At 39.5% G+C, this 27,372-nt stretch overlaps 1 protein-coding gene across 2 annotated transcripts; it reads right to left on the bottom strand.

Annotated features, from left to right (window-relative positions):
- Positions 1–221: 221 nt before the first annotated feature.
- rcan3 (regulator of calcineurin 3) lies at positions 222–27,372 on the bottom strand. Of its 2 annotated transcripts, XM_077621629.1 has the most exons (5): positions 27,233–27,372; positions 25,888–26,127; positions 5,468–5,641; positions 3,697–3,868; positions 222–1,883 (listed from the first exon to the last, which is right to left on the bottom strand). In XM_077621629.1, the coding sequence occupies exons 2-5, from the start codon at positions 26,080–26,082 to the stop codon at positions 1,729–1,731; spliced, it is 696 nt and encodes a 231-aa protein (XP_077477755.1). In that variant the 5' UTR covers positions 26,083–26,127; positions 27,233–27,372; the 3' UTR covers positions 222–1,728. The 2 variants fall into 2 exon arrangements, with proteins under 2 accessions (XP_077477755.1, XP_077477756.1); XM_077621630.1 differs by lacking the exons at positions 25,888–26,127; positions 27,233–27,372 and adding an exon at positions 17,748–18,005.

Raw genomic sequence — 27,372 nt, 5'->3', positions numbered from 1 at the left:
GCCAATGTTTGCGTAAAAAAATTCCTAACTTCAGAATCCACAAATTTATATGTAATACAGCCAATGTATACAACATTTAGTAGTGTTGCACCAATACTGATACTATTATTAGTATCTGTACTAATATAAAAGTGGCATAATCGGTAGCATGGAGTACTAAGTACTAACATGTACTGTTTAATATTTAGTTTGCAACCACGGCCAGCTCTGCACCCTGTTGAAAAAAAAAAACACAAGATAGACGTCCAATTGGACATCTAGCGCCATCAATGGCGTACAATGAGCTAAGCGGTGTCTGACCAAGCCACAATAATAACCACATAGTATCGGTATCAGGTCATGAAAGCTGAATGCCAAATAGTATATTTACTTTTTTTTTTTTTTAAACACTGTTGTAATGGAAGTTTGGAAACGCACAAAAAAAGTAATGAAATATTTAAATGGGACGCTTATTGTTGCCAATGTCAGGCAATGAGTTAACAAAGTATGAAATTCCACAAATTATTTTGAAAACAATCTGTTTGTGTGGTTTCCGTTCCTTACCCTACTAATGACTCAATAAGGCTTAAAAAAAGGAAAGTGAGAATGAAAAATGCATTTGTTCTATTGTGTTTTTGTAAGTAAAAATTCCAGTCTGTCTAGCGCTTCAAAATAACTACGATGAATCATAGTTGTTCATTTCACCAGTTATTCATTTTCAAACACGACAAAAAAGTGATTGTTTGAAACAAAAGAGCACGAGGCAAAAGTCGCATGGGCGAAAAATAAAACATTAAACAAGAGTCCATGCACATTTACTATCATCCTCCTGAAGGAAATATGTGAGAATGCTTTGGTTGACATCTCATCAGGCAACTTTTCCCTCCCGGCCTAGAAAAGCGTCTACAAAGACAAAGCGCTATGTACAAAGCGACAGGACGGTCCTTTGCAAAAAGGAGTCGCAGCCCGATAAAAGGAACGATAAAAAAAAATGTCGACAAGACAGGAGGAATAGGAAAAAATTCAAATGGAGGATAAAAGAAATCGAGAAAGATGCCATTTGGAGTTGTGCATGCAAATGTAAGTTCAACTTTTGCGTCTTAACCATGCAAAAAAGTGTCTCGAGTACACAATAAGAACAAACATCTAGTAGTTAAATCAAATTTTCCAAATGGGAGAAATATTCAGCCAACAACTTGTTTGATAGTCACACGATTGCGCTCCGTGCAGTGTTTGTGACATTAAATATTCACTTGACTAGTATTGTTTCACGCTGTAGAGTACGTATATACATGCATCTTGATGCGAGCTGATATGAACAAGAGTGGCAAAAAGGGTACCCCCCAAAAAATGTGCAAATCCCCCCCGAGAAAAACACCAATCATCGCTAAAGGAAACAATGAGGTGAGCCGGGCAAGCTAATGCGCTAATTCGATTAGCGTAGCGCAAATGTATGACCTTCGGCGTGCCGGGGCGGAGTCAAAGTAGCCCTGCCGTAGGAATGTGACGCATGTGTGTGAGTGTGTCCCCCCCTCGTGGTTTCCCTCCGTCCGCCTCGTCCGATGGCCCACAAAAACTGGAGCAATGTTTGTCTGTTTTTGAGCGGGAATGACGGCGGCGGCCGTGCACTCCGTGAATGCAGAGGTGAGACGGAGAGAAGAAGAGGCAAAGGAGAGAGAGAGAGAGAGGTGGGCAGGGGGGTAGGTGTGTTGCAGGTCAACAAACCGCCTGTAGGAGAGTAGACAGGCTCTAGTTGAAGACCTTCGGGGCTCCGTCGGGACGTCTGGTCTGCACGATTTCCTGCTTGGGTCGTGCCGCCTCTTCGTCCTCCGTTTCGCTCTCGCACACGTGGACCACGACACTTGGGGTGGACTCTGTGCCGGCGTGCAGCTCGTACTTCTCCCCTGTCATGGCAGAGTAGAAAGAGAGAAGAAAATGTCATGTGGACAGCTGATTTTGGTATATCCTGGTGTCCTCATAAGGCAGGGGTGTCCAAACGATTCCACAAAGGGCCGCATTGGGTTCAGGTTTTGGTTCCAATGGATCCAGTGCAGACAGTATAACAAATGAGGTTTCTTCTGCAACCAGTAGACGTGGTGGCAATCAACTGATTACACATTTAAGACACCAGATTGGTGAAAATGTATCCTCTTTGGAATGAAAACCTGCACCCTTTGTGGCCTTTGAGGACTGGTTTGGACACCTGTGACATAAGGGGACATCAGGTCTAAACTTGTCTTAGTATTTCTTACCAATTATTATTGTTGTTGTTTTGTTTTAATAATATTAATAATAATAATATAATCGGACATAGGCTTTGTCATCATCATTGACTCGACAAAAAGCCTGATTGTCTTCATACCCAGAAACTGCGCATGACGAAATTGGTAGTGCTTCTCCATAAGGTGCGTTTTCCCGGCAAAAGACCCAAATAATATCTACTTAGGAATGCCTCTACTTACTAAATATTCAGTCAATGGGAAAATGATCCAGGATACAAAAGGAATTCAAGTTACAAAACGCAAAATCTCTCTCTCAAAAAAACCCCTGAAATACACTTTATGTAACCTGTATTTCATTTTGAAATGGCATGATAGAGTTGGCATCTCCCAGCTTTCATTCACTGCCGTATTACCTCTTCAAATGCGTTGAAGGTCTACTATCAAAAATAAATTCATTGTGGAAGTGATTGGACATCTATCATTGTCAATGGCAGTGAAGGATTGAAAACAACCTTTTCGCAAAAGCCATAACGTCTAATATCAGTGCTTGCGACTATATGAGATAAGCCATGCAATGACTGAAGCGGTTTGTTTTCAGTCTGATGTAGGCTACTCAGAATGAAAAGAAAACACTCTTCAGATTGCATCGCAGTTGCCATGGCGACAAGACGGGATGAAGGAAATTGGCCCTGCGGAAGAACAAGGGAACGATAACATCCAAGGTCCGTGTGCGTGGCGGACCGGCAGAGGGCGTCGGCAGGCTGGTGGACACTTTAACCAGGTTTAAACGGATGAGCGAAACTAAATAACGAGAGATAAACTTTAAAGAGCACAAAGGTGGAAATGTTTTTCTTTGTGCTCGCTGACATTTTCTTAAAAAGCCATCGGAAATGTGACTCAAGCCATATTGTTCTGACTTTATGAGCATATCGGACAAAAGGCTGCTGGAAAGTCCTACTTTAGTTATTGGGGGCATATGGAAGCAATGGGTCAAATAAACGTGCTGTTGGCAATAGAATTAGAATGAGTTAGTATCGTATTTTTTTTAACTATAAGGTACACTTTTTTCATAGTTTGGCAGTGGGATGATCTGACGCAGCCCTATTCAGCATGTTGTTCTTTATTATGTTAACTTGCATTTCAACATGAAATGTGTGGTTCTTGGTCTTGTTTTGGGAGAATGACATTTAATTCCCCTTCGAAAGTGCAAGACTGAAATCAAAACTCACTTTTCAGGGCAAAAAAACGTTATTTATATTCACTCTATAGTTAAAAAGATGAGATGCCAATTTGTCTATTTGACAGTGGTGTACGAGAAACACATTATTGACCTTTAAAAAATGCATGACAAAGTCATCTCGGGAACCCCTCGGGGGGGGGGACGTCAACGACTAAATGTTCACGAATCACCCGTGTCGCTATTCCTCGTCACGCCCGACGTGAGCCTGACAAGCGCTCAGCTGTTTTCTGAGCTTAACGGTCGCCAACGACTCACCAGGCCCCAGCTTGGCGACCGCGCACAGCAAGTCGTAGTTGATGACCGGCGTGGCGTCGTCGCTTTGACTCCAGCCCACGGGTGGCGAGGCAGGTGGCGAGATCAGGAACTGTTTAACGGGCTGCGGGGGCGCCAGGTAGGACTTGTCGATGTCCTCGTCGCCATTTTGAACCTGCCGATGATGACATCAAGACAAATTAGTTGTCAACACTTATTTACCCATTACCTAACCCATTAATATTAAGTTATAAACAATTGCCAACGATTTTGATGGTTTATCAAGACATGCTTGTCCCCAAAAACTCTTAATAGTAATTTTTATTGTATTATTTGACTTTTTTTAAAAGGAACTATTTTTTTAACTAAATTTATTTCAAAATATTTTAATAAAAAGGAGAGAGAAAAAAACAGTATTCTAACTTTGAGTCCTTTTTAAGTTCAATATTTGCAAAATTGATTAATTGATTAATTTTCATAGTCCAACTTTGCTTAGTTTTTTGTCCCAATCTTTAGTTAAAATACAAAGAACAGGTGTTATAACATTAAAACAACATGTGAGGATGGCGTCCCCAAATGGACAAAAATAATACTCACCCCTCACATTGTATTGCTAGTGAGCTTCAACAAATAATTATATTAATAATCGATGGATCTGTCGAATATTTCTCCTAAAATTAATTAATTGGGTAGAAAAGAATTCTATCTTTTTATCCTAACACTAAATATTTGAAATAAAGAACTTACATTTCTCAAATCTAAAATAGATTCCTTTTAAAATGAAGAGTTTCTGAGGATTTGTCAAATTTATAGTTAACTCTTTCACTGCCATTGACGATGGCATACGTCCAATCACGTGGCTCTTTTCATCTTTCTGCTTTAAATGAACAAAGGTTCATTTGCTGATACCCTCCCACTTCAAATGGATTGGACATCTATTGCTGTCAATGGCAGTCAATAACTGAAACAGTCTAAACAATTAATTAAAATCGAGAGTTGTTTTGTCAATGAATCACTTATAATCATTGCACCTCTCATTGGCATTATGCATAAAGCTAAAACAAATAGGTAGCTATTTCTTGTTTTTTCGAGAGTAATAAATCACTTCCCTAAAGCTCTGAATGATTTATGGTGCTGTAGTAATTCTTTTAAATCCCAAACCGCCAAAAACTGAGCAAGCGTGAGCAGACTTTCAGCTCCACTGTCTGCAAAATAAATCACTAAGGTGCATCTGGGTAACACTGACTTTATACACAATAGCGCAAAAAAAGCGCATTCAACTTGAGTGCATCTAATGAGAGGATTTATCCCGAAATGGGCTGCTGGCATTTTCATTCATTAGCTGTAGTATTAACAAAACCCTCAGTATATGAGGTCATTGTCTCCGCTGTATTAAAAAAAATGTAATCCTCTTTTAATTACACACTAAGAGGCAGGAAAAAGTCACAGAAGATCGATGACCGTCATAAAGATGATGCATGGCAGCTTGCCATGTGTGCATTTCCAACTAGGGTGTTTGTAAGCCTTGCAGGGGTAAGAAACATACGGTCCTCGGGCCAGAATGGGTCCCTGGGATTGTTCTGCAATGTGTTTATACTGTGTATAACGTCATATTGCTTGACAGATTATTTCATGTGGAGTTTTGGAATATTATACGTAGGATAGTGTATTAATTTACTTGGAAAATGAAAACTTTTTGGGCCAATGATCTACTGGTCTAACCCACCAAATGACTTTGACCCCTCTGCGCTAATTGCTCTCGGGCAAAGCTCACCTGGGCAAAGTAGAGTTTGAGCTTGCGGCCGTTGAACTCGGACTCGTGCAGCTCGATGCGAGCGCGGGCGGCTGCCTCGGGGGTGCTGAAGTTGATCCGGACTCTCCGGAAGCTCTTGAACAACTGGAAAGTGGCCTGGTTGTCGTAGATCCGAAAGGCCGCTTCGAATCGTTCCTGTGAAAAATGGTCAACAGTTTATATTAAAGCTGTCTTAAGACATGGCGGGTTGCAAACTTCCTATGGATGCCCTTCCCCCACGCTGGAGTGCCATTTTAGCATATGTCAACAGTTTATATTAAAGCTGTCTTAAGACATGGCAGGTTGCAAACTTCCTATGGATGCCCCTCCCCCTATCTTGAGTGCCATTTTAGCATATGTTATGATCAGATTAAATATAACCTGTATTGTTTTTTCCAGGAGATGAGACAGAGCTAATATTGTTCAGTGATTCAGCGCTGCTTCCGTCTGAGACTGAGACGTGACTTCTGCTGCGCTCCATTCATTTTCTCACCAACTAATTGGCAAATGTGGTTTCAAATTATTGTCCTTTTTTTTTTCAAACCCAATTGCCAATTCTTTGTCACCTACAATTCTATTGTATTCTGGCCATGTTGCAGACGTCCGCTCGGTCTCGTCGGCTGCAAACTCAATCAGGCAGCTCGGTGGGAGGGCGACAGAGAAGAGACCGCTGGGAGGCTGACTAATCAGCGGCGCTTCTCGTGTCGCCTCAGCCCACCCAAAAAAGAACACTGCGGTGATACGCATGGGCTCTGGTTTCCAAAAATGCCAGCTGAATATGGCGTGGTGATGAGGGAACACGCTGTGCTGTTTCTCTCTAAGCACACAATACATTTCTCACTATGGAGTCCAACATCCCCCGACATAAATTGTCCTTTTAAAAAAAAAACGTTTTTTCCTTGTATTTGAGAAACAAATCAAGGAAATGTTGGTAATCCTTTTAAAGGAAGGTTAGCTAAGATCTATGATTATTGACATGTTCCATTTAGACATCTTGAAGAAGGCAACAACAGCGTCTGAGCCAAAAACTTTAAGACTAGACAGTGGTGGCAAAGTACCGCACGTTTCGCTGGCAGACAAAATAGCATCACTGTGTCTGACACATGCAGGGAGTGTAAGGATTCAGCTAGCTGTGAATCACAACTGCACTGTAATGTGGCATGCTTGGGGGAAAAAACATTTTGCTTTTCTCACAGACAAAACATGCTTTAAATAACTAAACACTACTTAAAATATATCAGGACATCTGATTAAACTTCCAATTTTACCATTTAACTGTACAGTGTGATGTTGATAATGGGGATTTTTGTAAAAACAGTAAATTTAGCAGAAATAATATCACATTAGGCATCATATGTAGTTGTTTCCTACTTAAAATGTATCAGGACATCTCATTAAACTTCCAATTTTACCATTTAACTGTACAGTGTGATGTTGATATTAGGGATTTTTTTAAAAACTGTAAATTTAGCAGAAATAAAATCACATTAGGCATCATATGTAGTAGTTTCCTACTTAAAATGTATCAGGACATCTGATTAAACTTCCAATTTTACCATTTAACTGTACAGTGTGATGTTGATATTAGGGATTTTTTTAAAAACTGTAAATTTAGCAGAAATAAAATCACATTAGGCATCATATGTAGTAGTTTCCTACTTAAAATGTATCAGGACATCTGATTAAACTTCCAATTTTACCATTTAACTGTACAGTGTGATGTTGATAATAGGGATTTTTGTAAAAACAGTAAATTTACCAGAAATAAAATCACATTAGGCATCATATGTAGTAGTTTCCTAGACAGCGCTTTCATAGAAAACAATGTGAAGAGCAAAATTCAGGGTCTACTGCTTCAACTCGATAAATGACATATGACGTCTTCTGTTATGGTTTTAAAGCACCAAGTTTACTAGGCCACTTATAATTAGCTCAACAAAAGAGTGTTGATGCATCGCTCTGGCGAAGCCCACTTGAGCGCTTATGCGCAACGAGAATTTTCCATGAGTGCCGGCCAGCTTCTATGACTCATGTCACGAAACGCCATATGTGATTAGTGATAAGCGATGCACTTGGTCAAACTAAATGGATGTTCTGGCACGAGAGAAGAATTGGAAGCAAGCTAGACGATCACGTTTCATCGTCCGTGTGTCTTATTAACGCCGAGATAGATACAGAAGTGCAACAAGTTTGCGTGCAACAAGTGAGTGCGCTGATCATTAATTTACGTGGTCTCAATGGGAGAGGCATCCTGAGGGATGGAGGGGATGAAGGAGAGGGGGTGTCGGGTTGCACCCGGTTGACAGAGAAAAATTGAGAAAAAAACAATATGATGTGTCAAGAGGAGCAATTAAACAATTACATAGCAAGTTCCCAACAATATGCAAATATTCTCTTATGAAAAGAGCGACAGACAGACAACTTGACATCAGGTGAATGCGCTAAGAAAAGCATGTCCTATATTTCATTCCACATGTAGTTGAAATGTCTGGCAAATATGATTCATATCTGTCAGGATGAGACGGTCACATAAGAGGGCACATGAGCCGTGAATGTTCTGCAAATGATGAGAACTACGACAATCATGAAATGGCAGTTTCATTATTTTGGAGTGGCGTTTGAATGTTTATCATAGTGAAAAATTATGCCGTAAGATTCTAAAAAATTGGAAAATGGGTGAATTATTTCCAACGCAGTTTGAAAGTGGTAATACTATAAGAATAAAGTCATACTTTCTAATATTACTAGAAAAATATTGTAGCATTTTGAGGTTAAAATTATTATATCAAATTAAGTAACACAATGGATGCAGGCTGTATAGACAAAGTTTTTTACTTGCTTATATAACATTACAACTTTTTATTTCGTAATGTTCTGACTTTTTTTTCTCTTAAAGTTCAGAATTTAACTTTGTAATATTATGACTTCATTCTCATAATACGAGTACTACAATCTTGTCATGTTACATTTCTATCATAAAAACGATGACTTTAATCTTAAAATATGATATGACTTTCTGCGACTTTAACCTCCTAATATGTTATAACATATGACTTTATTGCCGTAATATAATGCCTTTTTCTCATAATATTACGATTTTAATCTCGTAATATGATAATGGATGACTTTAACCTCATAATATCATAATTTTATTCTCGTAGTACCATTTTTCTCCTTGTTTGGCCCTAATCCTCAGTCATATTCTACAAAAACCCGTCAACAACAGAATATGTCTTATCTACAAGCAGAACAATCAAACTTGGAAGAAAGTACCGAGTTAACCTCCTATGTTATGTAAGATTTTCTTAAGTGGTGTGCTGAGAGATTTTTTTTCAAGGAGAAATGTGTGCCTTGGCTCAAAAAAGCCTGTGCAGAAACACACAAAGTTGCTTACTGCAAACAGAGGTAAGCAATCTCTCTCTCTTTCTAAGTTAAGAGCACACGTCCCCAAAAGACGGCTGAAATGCAGCAAAATCTACACAGGACTCCTGGCAGGTGGGTTCCTGCCCGAAGCCCTTCACTTTGACTGAAAGCCCCAATTCAACTCCATTCCTGGATAGAGGCTGTGGGGACAAGGTGTCCAAACAATCGACCTGCTAGATAGAAGCTGTTAGTTAGCCGATTGTGCTGAGCTCATGCCTCTCTGAGTCACCTTTATGTAACCGCTAAGGCTAACATGGACATAATGAATTCATTCCCACGATTAACATGATGCCACCAAAATAGTGACACGTAGCATTGTATTACAAGATATGACACCAGTATTCGGACAGGGGAGTTTAATTTTCTGAGCAATGATGAATTTAATGTAAAACAAGGGTGTCAGACTCGGGTTGGTTCGTGGCCGCTTTAACGTCAATTCGATTTCATGTGGGCCGGACCATTTTAGATATAATACTTAGATTGTTTTAATAAATTGATTAAATGAACTAGATTAAAGTCCCTGAATATTCAGTTTTTTCATAGATCTAAAACAATGTTTATTTTAGCTTTTGTATATATTTTTTCAGATTTTACAAAATGATTTTAGAACTAAAAACAGAAAAAATGGATTAAAAAATTACAATTATTGATTTAAAAGGGGAAAAATCAGGAAATTAATATACATCTATACTCTTCATTTTAATTTAATCCTAAAACAGAAAGTCGGCACTCATGATTTACTTTCTCTGGCCGCACAAAATGATGCCGCCACTTTGACACCTGTGATGTAAAATATACTGTATTTTTAATATAAGATATACCGTATTTTAGATGGGAACAGGGTTGGTTGTCACAAATGCTACGATTTTATGAATCTTTACCCATCAGCATTCTTCAGAAAAGTTATTCAATAAGTACAGGAAAGATGAATATATTCGGTTTGACTTAATATCCATTTATGACAGTAAGTGCAAGTCAAAGCAAAAATAAGGAGAAAACAAGTCGACTGTTTTTTCTTAAGCGCTCCATTTAACAGTGCAATGTGTCGGAGTGATGCTCCATCCATTTTAGCCCTTTTGGATTAACGTTTTTTTAAACACAACCAAGCCATATCCCGGCTCTTCAAATTATTCAAGTCTTTTGGAATATGCACAATTGGCATTTAAATGGAGGAAACATAGTGGTGTAGTCACAAACTAAGGCTTAGCAGAGGCAGTAAACATGTTTCAATTTGTTTTGATTATGCGTGACAGTCCTTTAATTCCATTTTTCTTGCTAAAGGCATTTGCTCACTTTGTTTTGGCAGAGCAATATATTCCCCAAGTGTTTTTTTTTCACTTTTAATGTAATATTAATTGAAAAAAGACGTTATGAAATGCAGATTTTTTTCCAGCACAATTGATTTATTAGTGAGCCAGTTTTACCTGCAGCCACGCCAGCTTCCTCGTATTCCAAAAATGTAAATGTTATGGGAGACTAAATGGCTCATTGGTTTCCACATATGTCCTGCAATTGATTGGCAACCACAGTGGTATCAAACTAGCGGCCCCTGGGCCCAGATCTGGCTCACCACATCATTTTGTGCAGCCCGCGAAAGTAAACAGTGTAGATAAATTTAATATTTTTTACTAAAATAAAGTAACATTACTGTCTCATCCAAGAAAAATCGAGGACTCCAGATATCAGGATGTAGTCTGGTGTTTATATACTTAATAAACCTAAAAAATAGCCAATTCTGTTTTCCTCTTTTGCATATTAAATCCCCAAATTATAAAGTAAAACGAGAATGACGACGCTTTCACTGCAACTGACGGCACGAGACGTCCAATCCAATTTGTTCATTGGTCGATATAATGGCCCTCCGAAGAAAACCATAACCACAATGCGGCCTTCAACATGGATGAGGTTTACACCGTTTTAAGGAATAGGTTCCAGTTGGTCCCGAGCCTTATTTGATTTTAATATCGTTTCACTGATCCAACAAGGCACCTGAGGGCAATCTTTACTCTACATAATGTCGACAGGTGGAAAGAGACAAAACTAGACATAGAGCACACTGGTGGTCTATAACCGTGTCCCAGAACGTTAAGATCGCCGCTCCAGCACGGTCATTGTGGTGAGCCATTCGTCAGCAGATTGCCCCCTGGGTAACGAGGCCGTTATGTCCTTGGCAGTAATGAAAAGGCTTTCATCGCGGGGGAATCAACGCATGATTTACAACACAGGGGCGCTACAGACTCTCAATCACCTGAGCAGTCGAAACAGGTTTATTGCGGCGCGTCAACGAGGTTTCAAATGTGACGGCGTCATAATAAAACGAATAGCAGAAGCAAACGGGATTAAGAGGAGGATCAGATGCAATACTACAGTTCATCTAGTCTAGTGCCTGTCAACATAGGGAATCTAATTCTGTGAGAGACAGTGACCTCACAGTCTGAAGCTAACGGATCAGTCAAGTGGTTGAAATGCGTAGGTAGAACGCAGCATTGCGATTTGAGAGTGTTCTTATGTAAAGCCGATATCGGGTTTCCAACGTGTGTCAGGTTCACTGACAAATATCGGAATCCATCCGGTTGCGTAAACGCAAACAGATCTTTGCAAGTGCAGAAACACAACATAAATACCCACGTAGACTAAATGCAGACATTTTTCAAAAAGGATTACCAAAAAGTTGGACTTTTTCAGATTCAACTAAAATGTGCAAGTAATACAGATTTAATGCACTTTTTACATACATTAGAAAAGCCTCCCCTCCAGCAATTAGATTCACTTGAAATCATGTTACAAATTTGACATTCTAAACCACTTAGATGTTTTTAAATCCTCGACTGTAATCCGGATTGTCGTTGGAATGCCACCATTTGGAACAACCAGATTAATAAAGCCTAATTGGAACATACAGAGGGTTTATACATATACACATATATAGACAGGCAGACAGACATATATTATATATATATATGTATATATATACATATATATACATACATATATATATACACACACATTTATATACATATATATATACATATACATATACATATATATATATATATATATATATATATATATATATATATATATATATATATATATATATATATATATATATATATATATATATATATATATATATATATATATATATATATATATATATATATATATATATATATATATATATATATATATATATATATATATATATATATATATATATATATATAATTTACCCTGCTTTGGCAAATCAGTCATCTGCGACACGTGCGTGGATTTAGCACGATCTAATCCAGCGCCTCATGTTTCAATGAGATCTGGGTGAAATCCAACAATCTAGGTCACGGAGCCTCAGGGTGTGTCAAGGACGGTACCAGTCAAAAATGGTGCTACGCTAAAATAATGAAGAAAATTAATCTGCATGCACAGGGCCCATCTTTCTTAATTACCTTTAGGAACCAAATTGGAAGGCAGGTAATGGGGTCAATCGGGGCAGGAAGTTGAAAGTCTCAAAGCAGCACACATTGTTTTTAGAGCTTTGGATAGATTCAAAGTACAGAAGACTTTTTGTTTTAAATTCAGGGTGAAATTAAAGTAAAAATTGGCTAAACTAAAAGTCAAGGAGCATTTTACCAGTATTTTTTGCCAACATATGGGTTGTATACTGAAGGTGGTCTTGATTCAAGACCACACTCACTCTTGGTCTTGAGCCCTTAAAGCAGGGGTGGGCAATCCGGTCCTTGAGGGCCGCTGTGGGTGCAGGTTTTCGTTCCAACTGATCCAACACAGACAGTTTAACCAATTATAGATTTCGGCTGAAACAAGAAGCACCTGACTGCAATCCACTGATTGTATATATAACATACCAGATTGGTGGAAAGGTTTCCCCTCATGGGTTGGAAGGAAAACCTGCACCCACTGCGGCCCTTTGTGGAATTATTTGCCCACACCTGCCTTAAAGTCCCTGAAGTGACGAGCATATTTGATAAAGATAGACTACTGTTGAAGATGTTTTCCATCTGGAAAGACACATGAATCATTATAAGACAGCATACAGTAAAGTTAGATGAGTCACAGAGAGTGTTCCAGTTGAGTAGACTGTGATATTTACAGAGGTTGACGTAGGCACCATAGAAATATGCACAAACGTTGGTGATGATTGGCCACTGTTTCCAGACGCTAAGTCACGTCATAATATATATCACCACCCACATAAACAAACACACAAATAAAGTACAAGCATGTTTTGTTCAGTTTGTGAAGGCAGCAAAAGCTTATGAATGAGCCGAGTGGTTTATTTCCACGGTCGATAAGCGAAGCGACGAGCCATAACGACAAAGGGCTGATGCTGACGCTCTCTAGGGGAGAGTCTTTCCAAAGTGGGAAGATTGAAATAAAATTACGGCGACCAGGGACACATTAATCCCATTACTAACAATCTGCTCGTTATGTTTTTTTTTATTTGTATTGCGGCAGTCACTTTCCTGGTCAGTGCCACTTGGTCTGTGCAGCCTCAGTTTTTAACACACGTTTCAAAGAGTGCTTGAGTCTCTCTTACAGGCACTCTCAACGCACATTACGATGTTTAAAATGTGAGATCCGACAAATTAAAAAGATAGCCACCTGAGAGCAGTACTATAAGGACGGCAATACGTTTTATGGTTGTATTTGTTACACCCTGAATGTACTCTGGAAAAACGGAAAATAATCACAATGGTGATTCGTTGTTGCCTCCTCAATCCACTTTTACTGATATATATGGCAACATATAGTAGAACACAAAACATAATGTACAATTAGTTCAGTAAACGGTCATAACAACTCTTGTTCACTTCAAATATCATTGTCATTTTATCATTCTGACAGCAGCGTAACCAGATGCGGCAGCCGGGACATCGTCCTTTTGTCTTACGTCACGCTCACGGGCGCAAGCGCTAACCTTCAGTCGATACCTGAGCTGCGTCATATCGCTAAGGTTTCAGACCAACGTGAACAACTCGGCTCAACCGGCGGCGGGCACACCTGAGCCCCCCCCCCAGCCCTCTACTTCTCCAGCCCTGAATTGTTCAACCTTGCTCGGGTTTCCTAAAAGTGTCGAACATGATCTGTTCGCAGTTGCGGCCCGTCTCGGACCTCAAAGAGGAGTCAGGGTCCATCCTGGTGGCTAAGTTCACCTGCTGCTCCTGCATTATGTTAACATCCTGACCTAATTCGTGGTTTAATCTGCGGGAATGTCAGAGTCCTTTCACACGACCATATCAAATGATGTTGGGTATTTACAAGCGGCAATAAATGTCTACTCTCATTGACGATGAAAAAAATTGACCTTTCAGTCCTCTTCCAAGGAAGGTAATGATAGGTATAAATACATCTGTAACTACTGTGATTTAATTTAAAAAGTTTTGGGGGGGAAAAACCAACCTCTAATAAACCAAGTCATTCTATTGTAGTGTTCTTTATTCTTCTATATTTTACTGCCTATTTTTTATTCTTCAGTTTCAGTTTAGCAATGCTCCCCTTCAAATTTGACGTACGTCCATACGTCTTGACAACAACAATAAAGCCTTTTCATTGCATCTACACAAAAGCGATGACTCGATGGGGAACATTTTCTAAATGGTCACAGCATCACAATGAAATGACGCAGAGCTTGATGCTTGTTTTTTGGCAGTCACAAATGAGAAGGGTGACAACATGTTTGAGCGGACCACAAAGGGCGGCACGGCAGCGAGAGCCTAAACATGACAAATGTCAGATCTCCTTACTGACCATAAATAGCACGTTAGTCATCAAATTGCTTATTGCTTTGACAAAGTCACCCGGATTTCATGCTCCGGCATACAAAGAGAGATCAAAACAAGTAGAAAGTGACGCAGAAGGCTACAAACTTTCTTTAAAGTAATCATTTTGATTTAGACGACCCAAATGGTTGCCAACAGGTGATAAAGTCAGCGTGATTGCTGTGTTGGATGTTGCTTAATTGAAAAGAAAGCATTTCCATGATGCGCTGAAAACACGAAGGCACTTTAGAAGAGTAACAACCATTTGGCATGTGATTTAATGACATAAAGAATGGAAAAAGGAAGAATGGTGGGAAAGGCAGTTCAATAAAGCAAGGCCAGGTCCAAAGAGGGTCATTCTAAGTGGTGAACATGGTATTTTAATTATACAGTAGCCGTTTCTCAACACTCACATATATCAGAATGCACATGCTTACTTTAAACTTAGGAAGTACGTTGTTCAAGGTAAAAAAAAAAAAAAAAAATTCACTTTTTAACCTGCCTGCTTGGGTGCTACAGTACATTAAAAAATCCCTTAGACAACAACAAGAAATACTTTTCCTTATACATTGCGTGAAGCTAAAATATTAACAATCATTCCAATTATTTTTTTGATAGTTCTGGATGAAAGAATTGTGTTACTCTTTATAATTGGTCAAAATAAGATACTTTTAACCATTGTTTTTGCTTCTATATTCATAGTAGGCACACACTTTTTATTGCTATGCATATTTCCAGCTAAAATGGTAAGTCCGAAGTAATATAACAGGATATATTATTGCTCGATATATGATAATTGAATCATTTGTCGGTTAATTGCAAAAATGATCAGCCTCTAGTTGCCTGATCGTTTGTGACAGTCTTAGGGTTTATGCAAACATAGCATCATTATCTCCTTGATCAAATGGCCCATGAGCGACTATTTAATCCGTTCATGATATGACCTTCACCACGTGTCCTACGTTATGCTGACAGCAGTTGACTTTCCAGGTAATGATGGCCCAAGCACAAACAAACATGACAACGTGTGCTGTCAAGTCGAAATAACAACCTCATTAACCCTCACGCCGACAATACGCCTTTTGTTTTTACCCAGTGTGGAAACAAAGAAAAATGGAATAAAAGCCTCGCACCAGCAAGTCCTTTCTATCTTGATGAGCCGACCTACTTGTTCTCAATGTAGCCTCTCTGTTTGGCTCATTATTCATGAAAACTGCGAAGACTTGGCCAACAGCTTTATGTTTTTACTCCAACAGAGGGTACTTTCACACTAGCATACTTTAATCCATTGCCATCAAAATTGCATTTTTTTCCCCAGTTCTTCAGTACAACTCTGGATTCAAACTTGTGTAGGGTTACGGTAAAAATGCCTTTAAATCTTGACATTCTTGTGAGCAATAAGAGAAACAAATCATCTCTAAATTGGCGAACTAAACCATATTCGGACGAGAATAAATAAATTCATGGCACGTTAATTGAAATTTTCTATGTCAAGCAACGATGGAAAAGATGAAAAGACATTAATTGTTGCTTGAAAGCTTGCCTGGGTATCGTTTCTCGTTTTGTGAGATAAAGGGCTTCAGAGAAACATACGTCGTGATGAGTGATAGGAGAAAAAAAACAAGATGAGACTGACTGCATTTAATCTACTCTTACAGTCTATCATTCTATCTAGAGGAGAAGACCAGGAATAACCGTGTTTCTTTGTGCCGTTTGGAAAGTCGGTCCTTCTCTGTCTGCTGATTTAATTGTGTACAGAATTCTTCTTTTCTTTTCAGGGTCAGAATGGCATAGGTTAACTGATAAGAGTGCCCGAACAGGAGGTTTTAGAAAAGGATGGCAGTCCGGCTCCGACAGGCTGTCGAGGCTGTCTGGTGTGGATTGATGAAAAGTGGCCATTTAAAAAAAAATAAAGGGATTTAACTCTGACCATGGCTGAAAACTTGGGGAACAAACATCATTCAGAATTGCAACAAACTACAAGTGTACAGTAAGAAGTAAATTGGCTTCTCTAGAGTGACACAGCGGGAAACTGGTTGGGACGTCTGTCTCAAAGGTCAATGGTTTTTCTGCAGGTACTTCGGTTTCCTCATACATCCCAAAAACATGCATGGTCAGCCGGTTGAACACTCCAAATTGTCCTCAGGTGTGCGTATGAATGGTTATTCGTTTTATTGTGCTCTTCGATTGACTGGCATCTGATTTCATAGTTGGCTGGAATAGGCTCCAGCACCCTCACGATCCTTGTGAGGATAACCAAAATGGAAAATGAATGAATGACCAAATTCCATTGTATATGGACAACCTAGTCTTCAAAAGACTAACATGAATGGTTTTTGGAATATAGGAGGTCTAAAATAGACAGGCTGCGGGGCCCATTTACATAATGTAACCTACTTAATTTAAAAAAATAAATAAAAAAAGAGTATGCGAATGTACATACTTGCTTTCGAGAACTGTATTTGTATCAGCACAATATTGTGAGACTCCTGTCTCCTGTCACTCGCAGACCACAATATTAAGCCAAAGTGCACTTTCAAATGTGAGCTCCTTACAAAGATGTTCAATTTTGACTCACATTGTCACAGACATTCATTACAAAAAGTATGTACATTTCTCTAGTTGTAGAATTGGATGACGTGGGACTGCACTGCATCACACCGGGAGCGGTTTTTCATACTTTGGTTACCTAACTACACAAGAGGGACAAAAGGAAAGAAACACCTCACAAGCACATTCTAATTGATCAGCATTGCAGGAGTACCTAATATTATGACCACGACTCTATTCAAGGGTGTACCTGAAATACAGTAGGTTTACTCCAAGCTACATGAGTGACCCCCCTCCCTGAAGTCATCCTACCGGCCCCTTGCACGAGAACAAGTTGCGCATTCCCTCCGACTGGTGCATCGTTATTAATCAGCGCTCCATGACTGCATCAGAAGGCTCTAACCGCACGTCTTGCATGCGCACAACCGCGCGTAACCTTGCAGCCATTGATAAAACGCTGTCACCTTTGAATTCCGCGCACGGATGAGGGCGATCAACCTGCGACGTCGTACCTGCATTTTGTGTGACGTAAACACCTCGACGTCTACCTCGCAGGCGATGATGGTGACCATCTCCAGTTTCATGTTTATGGATGGCATTCCCTCAGCTTGGGGGGAAGAAGGAAGAGAAGAAAAGTGGCTGTGTATGCCCTCCGCTCGAGCTGGCGGTCAACTTAAAAGTCCACGAGGGGGGACCGGGAGTGTGTGAATGGGTGCTCGGTGGTGGAGAGCTACCGAGTGATGTTGCAGCACAGCACAGGCACAACTCTCTCGCCCCTCCCCCTACCCTCCTCATCGCCACATTGACGTCATCAAAGCGCTTACGTTCACGGCACTAGTGTGAAGCGAGGCGCGCAAAACGAGGGACACTGCAGGAAGTACACGCTCCGGTTTATTCCGCTTTTTTTGTCTTTACAATAGGGCAAGTTGTGAGGTCAGGGAATAATGGCTGGATGACATGCATTCCCACAGATTAAAAAAGAAAAAGCACTTTAAAATATTTCACAAATTGGTATGACCCATCGCAGTTAAAGGGACTATTTTTGGCCATTAAAAAAGTACATACCCTCTAAAGAACTGAACACGTAGACATGACATTGTCATCACAAATGTACTGTACTGTAGTATTTCCACTTAGTGGGATACTAAATCCCTGTTATAAATATATTCCTTCATTTTCTGTATTATTTATCCTTACAAGGGTCGCAGGGGGTGCTGGAGCCTAACCCAGTCGACTATGGGCCATAGGCAGGGGACACCCTGAAATGGTGGTCAGCCAATCACAGGGCACAAGGAGTCAAACAACCATTCATGCTCACACTCACACCTAGAGGCAACTTAGAGTGTTCAACCAGCCGGCCATATATGCTTTGAGAATTAGGGAGGAAACTGGAGTACCCAGAGAAAACCTGCAAAGGCCTGGGGAGCACATGCAAAGTCCATATAGGACGGTCAGAACCCAGCGGGGACTGAACCCTCGATCTCAGACTGGTGAAGCAGACGGGCTAACCCTTCACCCACCTGGTTGGCAACCAACATGGCCAATTTTCATGTTGAAAAATGTATGCTTATTTATAGTACTTGATCAGGGCCACCTGAAAAAGTACTGCTTTTGTGTGACAGCCAACACCCACCTTGACAATTACTAGAGCATTAAAGTAGAACATTGTCAGAATGGAAGCAAACTTGGAATAAAAAATGCCATTGTCCTGTTGCAAGGTTATAATCGCTCAAAGAAATGCACTACCATGCTTTGGCTGTGCAGGTAATGTATTTATTAAAAAAAACATAAGTATGAAAATTTGATGAATAGCATTGGTGACTAGGGATTAAGCGAGCCATAGCGCTGTCACTCAAAAAGGAGCCGACGAGGCGCCTCTTTCCTTAATTATGAAGACGCGTGGTGAGACACTTTCCACTGCAGCTCAGCACTCATCATTACAAAAATCCCACAGACGCTCCATTGCATAATCACTGAGCATACCATGTCTTCTTTCCGTCACTCTCATCATCCCTATCGCCCGTTTCGTAATAATTACCGGGCCCAGTGAGACAGTTAAGTCCTCAATAAGCCTGCAATAAAAAAAAAAGATGCAGGTGCAAAGGCTATTTATGCCCGTGCAAGTTTACGCGGGCAAAACACCAGCGGACTGTGGGAGGACATACAGTATGGGACATTATGGCCCCCAAAATATAAATATATATACACATGGCCATATGGATGCTATCTGTTAGTCCATGTGACTAGTAGAGTTCTCCTCCAGCTCGGTCGAAACATGTCTTATTTCTGTCCCTTGAGATGTATTCTATGATGAGGGGATAATTATTGCACCCCAAGGCAATGGTTTCCAGGGCCGTAAAGTACCGTAATGTTCCAAAGATGTAATAGTCCAGTGCCAAAAGGTCCACAGTAGATTATCCAAACAGCAATACTCCAGTAATGAAGTCAACCAGTTGCTATCTGAATTTAAAAGTACATTTTGGTAAAACCATCTATTCACAGCTCAAACAATGTCCTCACCCGAAGATTGCTTAAAATTATAACATGAAGTGGTTTAATGTGTACGGATATGAAATATTTTTCAGAGCTAATCTGTACCCGCAGTTTAGGAACCTATACCCACAGACAACCAAACTGTACCTACAAATTAGTAATCTAACAAACACTACATTATGACAACACCTGAAAGTGGTGTCCATGGTTAGCCGAGCAAAGAAGACGAGCAGTGATTACCTTTTAAAACAGCTTAGTTTATCAAAAGAAGCCCCCTTGCAGCTGCTCTGTTGGTGCTTTGGCCATTTATTGTTGCCCATAAACGAGATGAATTGCCTTTAATGATGAAGCGCTCTTTTTCAGTATGGCCTGATTCTGTTCATTCACAATTCTCTCTGTTAAAATCTGACAGTCAGGGAAGTGGTCTCCGTGTAATAATATTAAAGATGAATGACAAACATAAATAAATAAAGATACAGAAATGTGCCAGAACACAGAGCAGATGAAAAAAAAAAGGAACGTGTCACTTAAGTCTAAAGACTCACTGATGAGAAATCGTTTGTATTCTGTAGTGAAGCTCTACAGAGGAAAAATCAGGGCAGTGGATCATCACATGCATAATACACATGCTGCCTAGACCAAATGAAAAAACAAATAAAAACTGTGTTGTGTCACGTATTGATTATCCCCAAAATAGATGCCTGACGGTGCAAATACAGTCGAGTGCCATGCCGCATTAGGGCAGTGCAAGTTTCACTATCTTCTTGTCATTTCCAATCCTGCCCGCATGTACACACGTAAACGTAAACACAATCCCCGTCAATACCAAGAGAGCTGCCAAACCAGCTTTTGGTGCCAGCGCCAATGCAGCTGCTCTAATCTAGGCCAAGCTATTTATAAAGCACACTGGCACGTTCAGGCAGGGCAGGGGGAAACATCCACATGGGCTGAGAAGACGGAACAAGGTGAGATGAGTTGCGTAGTGAAATCGTTTTATCGGTGCTAAAGACGGCTCAATCGAATTGTGTGAGGGATTAGACTCGAATATTTTCCACGTGTCGCATCAAGGAGACTGGGCTAGATTTTAACAGCACCAAACTGAAATGGAATATCACAGTGTTTAATCCTGGCTTTGCATACCAGAATCAGACCACGTACAACACACTAGGTTAATAGGGTTGGTTGGTAGTAGAGATGTCCCAAATCCGATTGGAAATCTGGTCCAATCACATTATTTCACGGCTTCTGCACTCACTCTGCCCTCTCACACCTCAATCTGACCTATCTTCCCATCTTTTTTGGTAACTAGGTATATCCCCTCCCCATATGGTGTCTCTTCAGTATGACTAGTTGAAAAGAGTTTGCAAAGCTTCTTATATCTAGGTAGATGTATATTTAATCATGTTTTTGTATCACTATTTCCCTCTGTTCTGTCTTTTTGTTTTTCTCTGTCTTCTATCCAGCCATATTAAAATTAAAATCAAAAACAAACAACAAAACTCCCTCATGGCACATTAACTCTCAAGTGGCTAAATATAGCAACTGGGTTCGGAGCAATGATGATTAAGAGACAAATCTAATATACAATATGAATACACTTTTTTAACAACTACAAGATCAATGTAATATTCCAAATGTAAGTGTCATCTCTTTCTGGTTCACAGCTCACATCTGGTGGGCCACTAGCAGCTGTTGAATGTTTTAACCTCGTCCAGCAGCTTAGGCCCCGTCAGGATGAGCCGGCCGGCATCATTGTGTGACTGGGACGAGAGCAGAAGACGAGGAGGGGCCTGATATCACATGATGTCTCCCCCACTGATTACATTGCTAAAAACAACAACTAAAAAACAATAATAAACGGGTCAAATCTTGGATCAGGTCACTCAAACTCGCCAACCCTCATTCACGAAACGCAGCTATAAAAAAACAGACACAATAACAAGAAATCAAGAGAGGGGATAAAACAGGTCAGAAGAGGACCCGGGGCACTCTGAGATGCTTCGGTGGCCACTTTCTGAGATATGGATGTCATTTTGGGAGTGAAGCAAATAAAGATGCAAGAAATTGGATTTCACTGGTGCGAGTGCTCAAGTGCTCCAAAATACACACTCTTCACTTCTTAGACAGAGACAGGAAATAACACTTTGTTGAGGAGGACCCTTCAGGAATAAATACAAACTACCTTTCCAGACAAGCGTTTTACTTGTGACTGCAAAAGTTCCCAGATCTCCGCAATCCTTCTTGCATGCAAATCGTCTGCATGTCTTATGCAACTCGCAAGTTGGTTTACTGCGATGTTCTATTCTTGAACGCGCCCACGTACCGTGCCTTTTTTTAGAACCGATTGAGCCGCGGAACAATTTTGATTTAAATAGAACTGCAGGAACATGACTGCGCTCCATCACATGGTGGCTTAAAAGACATTTCTGAATAGTTCGGTCTTACAATCACCCGCGGTCTCAGCTGTGGGGTGGTGGTGGGGGGCTTGAATTGTCATTTTTAATAAGATCGTTCATAATCGCGCCGGAAGAGATGGCATTTTCCTTGACATATACAGAAAGTTGGAATGCATGAACATTTTATCCCTGTTTCACAATACTATAATGTTGAATATTTGATATTCAGTTGTCACAGAGGTCTCTTTTAATAGGATTTATTGTGGAAAGGCTTTGATCAATTCCCACAATAATAATGTGTTTTTTGCTGTGTTTTTGCGGACGGATTAACATTGCTCATTCAATTCTCATTGTCACTGTTAGACACCCAAAAGAAATTATCCTACTGATTTTGATCTTGGAGCAGCATAACAAATCTCTATTGATGGGCCAACACGGAAAATCTTGTTGGTCACTATTTTCTATCAGAAGAAGTGTCAAATAATCTTAAGTAAACAAAGAATGTTTCAATACATGTCATAGCTTTCATCCGTGTCACAGCCTTCATCGGTGTCACAGCCCTGCTGCATCTATGTCATAGAGAATTTGTATGTCCTTTGTCATAGAGAATTTGTAAGTCACGCAATCTTCCCCTAATTAAACAGTTGATGCAGAAGGAGAGTCGTCGGAGATTGGAGAACGGAAGCAGTCGGAGATTGGAGAACGGAAGCAGTCGGAGATTGGAGAACGGAAGCAGTCGAAGATTGGCCGGAGTCTTACGCAGAGTAACTGTCTGTTCTCCCTCCATGCTCTCCTTCTGCAGAAGCGTCAAAATCTCACTCATCTGTCTTGGCGTGCTTACTTGTGTTCGACCTTGTGAATGTTCATCGTGGACCGGACAAGAAGAACCAGGAAATGACCCAAACATGCTCTAAAATCAATAGCACGTGGTACAAAATGAACAAGAAGTATCCTAGAAATACCCAGATATCAACAGAGAGTGAGCTAAAATCTCCAGAAAGTGACCTTGAATTGCACCAAAATCATCAGGGCTAATTCTGCCCTGAAATGAACTCAGAGAAAGGCCCGGAAATCAAAAGTACGCGACCAAATATCCCAATTTTATGGACCGCCACGAAAGCTTTCCCACGCAATTTCCTGTCTTTGCGTCGATATATCTGCAGTGCCTCAGTGTTTCTGCAAGAAAGTTGAAAAGATGACGTCGCATTCACTTGCTCATTTGCATACAGAAATAGCAAGCAATCCCCACCCTGCCTCTTCAACGCAGCAGACTAATCTTGAGGCCATGGGAGTAGGGGCATCGGCACTCAGTCACTCTGCAGCGGATCATGTCTGACCTTCAGCCTGCAGCACTACACTTCCTCACATGCACAGACACCACTCACCGCACCCCAATCCACCACCCACCACCTACCTTCCCCAAGGCCATTACATAGAGATACCAGTCTGACACATAAAACATATCATAAAAACACTAATGCACGCCAAGATAACAGACAAACGAGTCCCTTGTCGCTTAAATTGTGTCGCGTAAAACTGAAGATCCAAAGTGGAGCAATGCATTGGAAGTATTGTGACGTGAATTCGTCACGGGACATTGATTTAATTCACTGCCTTTTTTGTTAAATTAGAGAACAAAACATTCAAGGGAAGAAAATGCTGAAAATAAGAGTAAAAGCAAAAGCCTTTCTTTAATTCGAAGAAAAGCAGATGCCTTTACAGCCAGCTGAGAGCATCTTTTCAATATAGCTGTCTTGCCCTGTCCTGCTATTTTGTAAAGAAATGCAGTGTGCGACAACAACAACAAATTCCCCCAGTGTAAGTGCACAAGAATATAACATTGAATATAGAGCCCAGAAACAAAAAAATAGGTCACCTTGTCTAATTGACTCCTTGGGTAGCTATTGACAGCCATGGACGTCCAATTTAAGGAGGTAATGCCAGCCACCTACCCGACAATTCCAAATGTATTGGAAGTCTCTGGCCATCAATATTACCCACACCTGGGTTTTGACTCTAATAGAGCAAATGACTATTTTTGGTACGAGGACATTTTGGGTCAAAAAGACCCCAACAATAACATTTGGTATGGTGCAAGAAGGGCTTGGCAAAAATAAAGCCTTAATTATTTTTCTTTTTTTTACAAAATATGTAAAAATATTTTAAAAAAAATTTACTCTCAACCATTTAAGGAGAAAATAATAACAAATAAGAGGAAAAAAGAATAATAATTAAAAAATATATATGTATATATACATATATACATATACATATACATATATACATATATACATATACATATATACATATATACATACATACATATCTATACATATATATATACATATATATACATATTTATATCTATATATCTATATATAATATATAATTATATATATATAACATATGTATGTATATATATACACATATATATACATACATATATATATACACATCTATATATCTATGTACATATATACAAATATATATACAAATATATATATATATATATATGTACAAATATATATATATACATATACATATATATATATTTGTATATATATTCGTCCTCATTTCAAAAGTCCAAACAAATGTCAAAATGTCTATTTATAGCACGCCTGGCTTAATTGAACCACACACAGAAGAGAACTCTATTGACATGCTCCGACTGAAGGGTCCGAGGGTGGCATTTCCACTTAAAAAGATGCAGTGAATTGTAATGAGGCAGAGCAAAACAGAAGCAAAACAGCACTCGCAAAATGAGAGTGACTGCTTTAAAGGGATTTTTTTCCCTTGTCCATAAATATGTAAAGATGGGATCACAGAAAGCTCGCAGAGGAGAGTCGCTAAAGTGCGATCAGAGAAGGACTTGTACTCAGGTGTGTCAGGCTGTGTGTTTGCAAAATGGGGGGGGATGTGAAGCGGGCCAGCTGGAAGGACAAGACAGCCTAATTGGATTAGAGGGCAGAAAATTAAGTCTGTTTTTTTTTATTCACAGAGGTGCAGTGATCCAAACAGTCTTCTGTGTGAGAAAAATATTTCCACAGACTATTAGCGGAAGTCAAGTCTAATTTACTTAAAAAGCCCTTAATGAGTAAAGTGTCCCAAAGGGTTAATTCAACTGGTTCGGAGTTTAATTACTAATAAAAAAAACAATTATAATTGCTAATACTTAAGTCACATTTTTGTAAAATGAAGAAAATAGCCAAATGCGTGAAAATAATTGCCATTTGTCATTTTTCCATATTTTTCAGGGAACACAAATAAAATTGATTTCTTTTTTTATATTCTAATAGCAAGTTGAATCACTTTGGAGGTTATTTTAAGAAGGTGACAATATATGCACCTGTTCTACAAAGAACTGTGATTAGTATTTTTTGCATTGTAATTTATAAATCCTCTTCTTTGTGGCACTACACTTTGCAAGCGGCAAGGATTAACAACATAAAAATACTATAAACAAATAATGTCCGCCCTCTTTAAAGTCTTTTAAATTCCTATCCTGAGACAAAGATGCTAACATCATACTTACTGTAGTATATCATAAATGATATCATCATATAGAAAATTGTATTGTTCTTTAATTTAATTTAATTTGTCATTATTCTTTCCTTAATAGATACAACAAAGCTCCCTCCTTGCTGGTCTTGTGTGAATTGCCACCCTAGTTCAAATGATTTGGACAACTGTCGCCATCAATGGCACTGGAACATGATCCTTCCCAAAATAAAATAGTCCTTGCTTAACTAGTCAGTAGACTTACCCTGTCCACGTCATCATGAAACACTGCCTCGTGGACGCCACATGCGAAAAGGGCGGTGGGCAGGTCGCTCAAGTCCATCATCTCATCAGCGACCCCATCCTGTTCGTTCTCCCCGAACACCATGTCCTCCTCTTCCTCCTCGCTACTGTAGGCCTCGGAGCCATTGCTCCACGCCTTTGAGCTTTCTCGAAGCATGACAAGCCTTGTTGTTGCGTGGGTCACAAGCAGGAAGTTATGGTGCTATCAAAAAAAAATGGAAGATGAATGAATGAAATGCTTCAAGAGAATTGATGTTATTTCTGAGGTTGAAGTTATGTGTGATTTGGAAATATGTAGTTTGGAGATTGCTGCTCCCAGTTTTTACACTTCTTAAGCATTGTTAATTACGTGTTTTTTGAAAACTAAACATTTTGGGGACGAGTCATTAGTACTTACAGATTGCTCCAAAATTGATGGTAATGAAAATGAATGGTAGTTTTCATTTTCAAAGAACTAAAAAAGACATGGAAAGTGAGCTACATAAAGAAGATTTTGCCAATACTACACAACTTTGCAATCTAAATTCTTAAAATGAAGGCTGGTAAATTGAATTATAAGTGATCAAATTGCCTTTCATTGTGAAACTAGCAGCGAAGCAACAGCGGCACCTAGCGACAGTCAACGAAACAGATTATTATATCATCCACTTGTTTAGGCATAACCCATCCTAGCTGTTCATTAAAGCACACAAAATATTGCTCTCTTCCACAGACACCACCGATATTTTAATTTAAAACTATGTCGCCTATATTAACAATAGTCATTCTCATCAATGTTTTATCAGCAGGAATCACATAAACCTCCAAAATTATTCCAAAATCTTATTTTTCAACTGACCTAATGTCACCCAGAGTTGATGTCTGCGGACCCTGAACAATTTCCGGTTCGAATGATGCAAAAATAAGTATAATGTAATGTTTTTAATTGCATAATTTTATGACTTTTCTCCAAATAAGTATTACTTAAATCTCCTAATATTACGCAAAAAAATGGTTTTGCTCACACAGACTTTATGTCGCCAAAAGTTGATGCCCTAGAAACCAAACAACGTCCGGTTCATCTTAAAGAAAAATAAGCAACAAAATGACTGTTTCACAATTTGAACCTTGTAATAGTATAAATGATAATTTAACGTTCATCATATTTAGATTTAAACCTTGTAATAGTTCAATTTTAATCTCGTTATATGCATATTCATTTTTCTCTCAGAATTTTACATTGTATGACTTCTTGCAATTTCCCGAGCCACACCTGACCATCGCTCACGGCACACCATTGTGCCGCGGCACTGTGCTACACAACTCACCCGTCTACCGCTCGTGAAGATAAATCATCTCAGTAGGAGTTTAACGCAGAATTTGAAGAGACTAACACGCTGTGACGCCGCTTATTATATTCAGGATATATCACATTTGCTGTCAAATGCAGTGTTATTATGAGATTTAG

Source organism: Stigmatopora argus, chromosome 15 (genome assembly GCF_051989625.1).
Source record: "Stigmatopora argus isolate UIUO_Sarg chromosome 15, RoL_Sarg_1.0, whole genome shotgun sequence".
NCBI lineage: Eukaryota > Metazoa > Chordata > Actinopteri > Syngnathiformes > Syngnathidae > Stigmatopora > Stigmatopora argus.
The sequence above is the reverse complement of the archived record's forward strand: the minus strand, read 5'-3'. Positions and strand labels throughout refer to the sequence as shown.

Excerpts from the sequence above, each read along its gene's own strand:
- rcan3 (XM_077621629.1), bottom strand. The coding sequence starts at position 26,082 with ATGCTTCGAGAAAGCTCAAAGGCGTGGAGCAATGGCTCCGAGGCCTAC. Across the intron at positions 3,869-5,467 it reads TCAAACTCTACTTTGCCCAG|GTTCAAAATGGCGACGAGGA; the intron begins GTGAGCTTTGCC and ends CATCATCGGCAG. Across the intron at positions 1,884-3,696 it reads GGTCGCCAAGCTGGGGCCTG|GGGAGAAGTACGAGCTGCAC; the intron begins GTGAGTCGTTGG and ends CTGCCATGACAG.